The sequence below is a fragment of the Trichosurus vulpecula genome, chromosome 3 (genome assembly GCF_011100635.1).
Source record: "Trichosurus vulpecula isolate mTriVul1 chromosome 3, mTriVul1.pri, whole genome shotgun sequence".
NCBI lineage: Eukaryota > Metazoa > Chordata > Mammalia > Diprotodontia > Phalangeridae > Trichosurus > Trichosurus vulpecula.
In genome coordinates, this window is record NC_050575.1 from 402874843 (window position 1) to 402882743 (window position 7901).

General features: G+C 41.0%; 1 protein-coding gene across 1 annotated transcript; it reads left to right on the plus strand.

Annotated features, from left to right (window-relative positions):
- The first annotated feature begins 338 nt into the window (after nucleotides 1-338).
- On the plus strand, nucleotides 339-2211 carry LOC118841742 (zinc finger protein 501-like). Its single transcript, XM_036749335.1, has one exon. The coding sequence runs from the start codon at nucleotides 351-353 to the stop codon at nucleotides 1755-1757; it is 1407 nt and encodes a 468-aa protein (XP_036605230.1). The 5' UTR covers nucleotides 339-350; the 3' UTR covers nucleotides 1758-2211.
- The last annotated feature ends 5690 nt before the right edge of the window (nucleotides 2212-7901 follow it).

Sequence of the window (7901 nt, forward strand, 5' to 3'; positions counted from 1 at the left end):
CCAGGGTTATTGATCAGGTCACTCAGCTATTCTGAGCTCATGGCCTGACTTGAGAATATAATAAGAATGCTGGGTCTTCCAGTGTCACAGGTGTTTGTAGGGATCCCATTTGATTGTGTGTGAAGCTCTTTGTAAGTCAAGATATCTTGCAGATGGGAGCTAATGACACTTTCAAATGATTTATTCTGTCCATTTCACTTTGAAGTCTTTTCACCTGGTGAAGGAGGATATAGCTCAGGTAGTTTACTTTCTTGGTATGGAGGGAAAGGATTATAATTATATGTGTGTGTACATGTGTGTCTGTATATATTTTTTGCTGTTTGTTTCTTGTAGGAGAGATTAGACCTGAAATGAGAGAGACTACTGGAAAGCTAAGGATTTCTGTGAAAGAAAGTCACAAAGAAAGCTTCATGTGTGATGGTCCCTGTGACTTCACTGGGAGAAAAATCTGTGCTGTATTTCACAGAATCCACAGAGGAAAGAAATCTTATAATTGTCATCATTGTGGGAAAGACATGAATCAACAGTCGTCCCTGATTTGCCAAGAAAAAATTCATACTGGAGAAAAACCATATGAGTGTCACGAATGTGCTGAACCTTTCAGTGAACACTCATCCTTCATTATTCATCACAGTGTTCACAGCGGCAAGAAACCTTATGAATGTAATCAGAGTGGAAAGGCTTGGAGTTACAGCTCTAGTCTTGCTGTACATCAGAGCATCTGCACTGGACAGAAACCATATGAATGTGATAAATATGGAAAGGCATTCACACAGAGCTTGAACCTTACTCAACATCAGAAAATCCACAATGGTGAGAAACTTTTTGGATGTAATCATTGTGGAAAAGCTTTCAGATGTAAAAGCCATCTTGCCATACATCAGAGAATCCACAGTGGGGAGAAACCTTATGAATGTATTCATTGTAGAAAGGCTTTCAGATACAACTCCCATCTTGTTGCACATCAGAGAATCCACAATGGGCAGAAACCTTATGAATGTAAGCAGTGTGGAAAGGCTTTCACACAGATCTCCGGTCTTGCTAATCACCAGAGAATCCACACTGGGGAGAAACCGTATGAATGTAATGAATGTGGAAAGGCTTTCATAGCGAGCTCCGATCTTGCTAAGCACCAGAGAATCCACACTGGAGAGAAACCTTATGAATGTAATCAATGCGGAAAGGCTTTCACACTGAGCTTCGCTCTTGCTCAACATCAGAGAATCCACAATGGGCAGAAACCTTATGAATGTAAGCAGTGTGGAAGGGCTTTCAGACAGTTCCCCAGTCTTGCTGTACATCAGAGAATTCACACTGGGGAGAAACCGTATGAATGTAGTGAATGTGGAAAGGCTTTCATAGCGAGCTCCAATCTTGCTAAGCACCAGAGAATCCACACTGGGGAGAAACCGCATGAATGTAATGAATGTGGAAAGGCTTTCATAGCGAGCCCCGATCTTGCTAAGCACCAGAGAATCCACACTGGAGAGAAACCATATGAATGTAATCAATGTGGAAAGGGTTTCAGACAACACTCTGGTCTTATTACACATCAGAGAATCCATACTGGGGAGAAACCTTATGAATGTAGTCAATGTGGAAAAGCTTTCAATTCTAGCTCCAATCTTGCTGTCCATGAGAGAATCCACACTGGAGAGAAACCTTATGAATGTATTCATTGTAGAAAGACTTTTAGAAAAAACTCCCATCTTGTTCAACATCAGAGAATCCACGATGGGCAGAAACCTTATGAATGAAAGCGGTATGGAAAGGCTCTCACACAGATCTCCACTCTTGCTGTACATCAGAGAATCCACAATGGGCAGAAACCTTATGAATGAAAGCGGTATGGAAAGGCTTTGACACGGATCTCCACTCTTGCTAAGTACCAGAGAATCCACACAAGACATATAATTTCTGGATTTAATTAATTATTGCTAGTGAAGAATAAAAGAATGGTTGTTTAACTATCTCCTGTCAACTGAAGAGGAATCATGGAGGCCTGTCAATACTTACATGCCCTTAGATAAGTGGGTATAACCAACAGGAATAAAATAATTCTGATCAGTTAAAACCTAATGAGAATGAGTATTATAATGAGCGGTGGGCATTCTACTGAGTGGCTGGGGGATATGACTCATGACTCTTATCTTGCACAGAGAGACTGATCTCTATCTAGATCTGTCCAAATAAAACACAATGGGCCTGAAATCACCTAGAGTAAAATGTCTTTACCTTTTGGTCAGATCTAAACTTTCCCAGTTGGCTAAGTCTTGTCCAAGATTTCATCTCATTATTATCCCTGCCTTTCAAAGGTTGGCTGAATCACCTATAGGGGCTGATTTCTGAATGAGGACAGGGAAAGATGGCAAATGCTTAATACTAATTCAATAATTCATTATTAGCATGTGTGAAATAATCATTTCTCTCACATCAGAGAATTCTAGAGCACATTTCTCATTAATATAATCAACATGAAAAGTGTTCAGGCTAAAGTCATTCCTTATTTCCCATCAGAATTCACACGTGGTAGAAATCATATCCCTGAAATGAATGTGGAAAGACATTCACATGGTCTATAGAACTTGTCAGACATGGACAAGTTCTATGTGGACTCAGTTGGGAAAGTCTGCAGCCAGAGATCATCTTTTCCTTTACATCAAGGATTTGTAGTGGAGGGAACACTTATGAATGTGCTCAATGAGGACTTGCCTTTTCGTGGAAGTGGCAGGTCACTAGGTATCAACAATATTCACGCTGGAATGGAGCCTGATAAAAGCAGTAATTGTGGGAAGGCCTTCACCTGGAGGTCATAAATTCGTGTACAGTATGTACTCCAATGTGTACATTGGAGTAATCTTCTTGGAGATAAAATTTATGGATGTAATTAATGAGGGATGGCCTCTCCCTGCAGCACAGACCTCACTAGACATTACATATTTCCTATAGTTCATGAAGCTTTAAAAATTTAAAATTTTCTTTGAAATCCCAAGGTCTCTCATGACTATCCTGGCCCCGTAGGGTGAAACCTGCCACCAGCTTGCTCACTTAACTCCACTCTCCTCAGTATAGTGAGATACCTTTCCTGCTCACCCTCCAAATCTGCTTCACTACTCCAAAATTTTCTCTGAGCCATTATTGTAAGGTTGTTTGAAAGGGGATTTGGATGAGCCCAGGAAAGTTACTGCTTCACCTTGCTATCTTGGCTCCAGAAGGCCTGATGGCCATTTTTGCAGGACGTATCCCCTTCATAGCTCAATTTTTTTTTAAAAGATCTCTTGTCTTCTGCATTCATTTGTGTTCTTCTATTTCTTTGTATTGCTCATTTAGAAAAAAAAACCTTATCCTTGCTATTCTCTGAAATTCTGAATTCATTTGGCTATATCTCCTCTCTTTCTCTTCCTTTCCTTCTTTCCCCTGCTATTTGTAAGGCCTCATCGTTCAGCCATTTTTGCCTTCCTCCTCTTCATTTTCTTTGGAATATATTTAGTTGTTGCCTCCTGTACAATATTAAGAACTTCTCTCTATGGTTCTTTGGGCACTCTGTCTACCAGATCTAGTCCCCTGTGTCTATGCATCACTTCCAACTCCTATCCATAAGCAATGTTATTTAGGTTATATCTGTAGGGTCTAATGTTTTTCCCAGTTTTCTTCAATTAGATTCTGAATTGTGCAATAAGAACCTTATGATCTGAGCCTCAGTCAGCTCCAGGTCATGTTTTGACTGACTGTATGGGACATCACTACCTCTGCCTTTTCCCTAGACATTGTTTTGGGTTTTCAGAGAACTGAGGAACTTTGGCCTCTTTGGAGTCAGTGTTTGGAAGATAGACTTGTTACTGTGGTGTTGAATGGTTTGCCTTGGATTTGAACAGTACTTGACTATACATTGGAAAAACCTTGCTGGAGATAAAACTTGGGGATCTGCTTAACAGGGTTAGGCCTCTTGCTCCAGACCTCATTAAATTTCCCACTATAGGAGACCTCATTAAACATCCAAAATTACTTACTGTGATTAAACTCCAGTAAATATCATTGCTTTTCCTCCTGGAATCCTGATGTTTCTCATTATTCTTCAATAATATTTCTTTAAATTCATATTCTGGAATTTCTTTAGCTATTCAACATTTGATGTGTACTTAATTTGTTTCTTGTTCTTTGCTGGCACAAAAAGTTCTGGTATAGATATTTTGATAACTGACTGCAATCATTCTATAGTATTAAAATCATAGCTGGACAAAGTGATTTTCTATGTAAGAGAATTTGGAAAATATATTCAACTGAATTGATGTCATTTAATTGGCAACATGTTTTTGTTTTAAATCTCTTATCAAAGAAGAACCAGCAACCAGGACTGGGAACCAGATCCAAGCAGGGCTCTTCTCAGCAATACAAGGTTCCAAAAGACTCATGATGGAAAATGCTATCCACATCAAGAGGAAGAATTATGCAGTCTGAATGCCAATTGAGGCAAACTATTTGCTCTCTCCGTGTTATTTTCTTGGTTGGTTTTGTTTCTTCTTTCTCATGATTCATTCTATTGGTTATAATTCTTCTTTACAACTCAAACATTCTATAAATAAGTCTAATGTGAAGGTATATGCAGAATCTATATGAGATTATACACCATCTTGGAGGGGAGAGGGGAGAAGGAAGAGGGGGAGAAAATTTAGAACTCACAAACTTCTGGAACTGAGTGGTATAAAGGTCCCAGGCCCTGTCCATTCCCTTTAGGACAAAGAGCAGGCAAATGGTTTCACTACTACTCAAGGGCCTTCTAGTCAGCCTCTGTCACTGCAAAGAAGAGGGGATTGGCTTACCTCCTAGATTCATCTCAATCCCCATCCTCACAATGTTCTCAGACTCTTTCACTCTCATGCACCCAATCCGAGGAGTGGGCTTGCATATAGTATTAGCATTTGCTTACATTGGATTTCTTTACAAGAATTTTCTTACATGAAATGAAGCCACAGTGAAGCCTATAGAAAGGTAATTTCAGTTCATATGGAAGGTGAGACATGGGCAGACAGGGAAATTAGATTTCCTATAAGGGGAGGTGCTTGAGTTCAGCTTTAAAGAATACTAAGGATTCTCAGAGTCAGGCATGTGTAGAGTGTATTTCAGTAATGAGGCATAGCCTGGGCAAAGGTGTGGAGACGAGATGAAATATCACTTGTGATGGTGGGCAAGACAGCTGTTTAGTTTTGATTGTAGAAGAAATAAAGGAGTATATTTTGTAATTAGTCTGGAAAGGGGTGCTGAGCTAGCTGGTGAAGGCTTTAAATGACAGAGTGGTTTGTATTTTATCCTAAAGAACCAAAGAAACCATTCAGATTGAATCAGTTACTCTGTCAATAAACATTTATTAAGTACTTTCCATGTGTCAGGCACATGGGGAGTTCTATGGTGAGATCTTGGTCCAGTTAAAGGACCAGAGACCCTCAGGGCTTTTCCCTGAATTTCATTTGATATATACTTTCAGAGGCCTGGGAAGGAACTGCCTTTTTATCTATTGGTCCAATAAAATGAAGGTCTTTTCAAAATTATCTAATAAGGAGGAAAGAATGAGGAAGAGTGAAGGAAGAAGGAATCTTACCTCTGGATGTACCATCCCAGTAAGAGGCTGACATGGGGATAGAGGACTGAGGCTCCAGCAGACAAATGGTTTTTTTTTCAGTTGACCATCCATTACCTGGTCCAGCACCCCATTATCTATATCTAGATACCCCAAAGGCTGCTACTACTTTACAGAACAAAGAAGCTTCTTTACCTAGAAGTGTGTGTGAGATAGTTTGTATTTGTATAAGTGTTCCCTATATCCACTGGGACTGACATTTCGGAGACAGCCACAACCCCAACTGTCAGGTGAACTGCATTCTCTGTACCTGTATGTGATTCTTCATGGAAATTCATTTCACTGACTGTGTAAATTAGAAGGGGAATATTTGGGTTTTATGTTCAAACCTCAGATCATCAACCTGTTAGCCATGCCAATCAATAAAACTGGTTCCATTGACAACTCTTCCCATCTCCATCCTCCTACTGTGGGGTTGACCCAGTGATTGAACGTCATGGAGTGTGTTAAGAGTAAGGATTTTAGGGAAAGAGGCAAGGCTGATATCCCCGGATGCTGTTACACAGTTTAATATAGAAATTGGCTCACTACCTCCTCTCCTAGGCATATGCTTAATAGGGGACCGATGCTCTATATAGAGGGACAGCTTATGTTCTAGTGTTCATCCAGCAATCCCCCTATCTGAAGAGTTGCCTGTAGGCTTACGATGAAGATTACATTCTGTGTCGGTAGGCAAAATGGTCTTTGTTTTCTTTGAGTGACTAAGTTTATCTCATTGACCTTTGCTGGGTGCTGGGCCCCTTTTAGGGCTAACTCCAGGGAGGGCCTAGTTTACATGTCTGGGACAGCAGAGGCTTTTAGACCACGTGGGTTTAGGTCCCCCTCTTTCTGACAATTCATGGGGCTGGCTAAGGGGAGGTGTTAACTCCAGAGCCATGCCCTATTGGATGTTAACCTAGTCTAGGTGGATGTGAACCTCCCAGGGTTCACCAATTGGCTCTGGTCATCGGCGCTTGATGATATCAAAAACTATAAGAGGAGAGAAGACAGTTTGAAGATCTCTTTTTGGTTGGAGCAGCAGGGGAGCAGTGGCTAGCATGACTCTGGGCCAGCCATTGTTCTGAGCTCTCGGGCTGAACCTAGATGTTGGTAACTATGAATTGTATTGGGTCTGTCTGTTAATATTTGTAATTTGCTTGTATTTTGTTTTGAAGTTCGGGGTGCAGGTTTTTTCCCCTGAACTAACTGAATGCTATGCTCCCCTGAACTAACTGAATGCTGTCTGTATGCTGGATTAAAGTAAGCTTGTCAACCCCTTCACCATGCTTTCCTTGGTTAAGCAGATAAAAAGAACCTATGCTTTCCCGGCGCGCCGGCAGCTTTCTGGGTGCTGGCTGTGAGTGGATCTTACACCCCCACAGAAGCTGCTAGCTGGATTGTTAAAACACTTTCCTGTTTCTGCCATTCCTTAGGAAACTTCATTTTATCCCCTCAGAGCACAGGATCATCACAATTGAGAATGACCATCACTGAGTCCCATGACACTTCCAGTGTGGGAGTTTGGCACAGCACCATGGAATGAGGTGAATTGTGTTGGAATACATTGGAAAAGTCAGTAGAAGTAGACTAGGTGGGATGTTTTGGAAACATGACTTTGAAAGTTCAGTGAGGTCTGCCCCATTGGCTGCTGATGTCTGCTGATCTTAAGCTGCCTAGATTTCTCTCCATTGCTTTAGGTAAAGTATGATTTGACTTTTTTTGAGACCACTTTGTTCAGTGATCCATGACAAGCTGGGATCTCTGTGACATTTAGAAAGATGGGTTTTAATAGCAAGAATGAACTCCACATGAAGGAACTCAAAATCAATCCAGAGAATTCTCATCTCAGGCATGTACTAGCTCAGTGATCTTGGGGAGCCACTTAATAAGCTCCTTGATTTCCAGTTGACTCACCTGTAAAAATGAGATGAGGAGATGCTGTAATTTGTAAGTGAAGTTGCTGTTCCCTTGATGCTCATTCTCTGCCTGCCACCTGCCCAGCAAGTTCCTATTGGAGCCCTCCTTGTGGGGGTGGGGGGTAAAGTTGAGACCTTTTTCCACCCTGGCAGCAGATGAAACACAAGGCTTGCCTCTGTGGATCTAAGAATGTTTTTTTTTTTTCCTTTTCTATGTATAGATAACTGAAGTGAGATCTTGCAATAGATTTCTCAACCTTGGAGTAGGCTTGGGATTTGAGAAATCCAGGGACACTGGTTTCCTCAGACAGTGCTGATTGGTAGCAGGAGAGTTTTGTAACTCCTGCATTTGGGAGAAGATAAGTACCTAG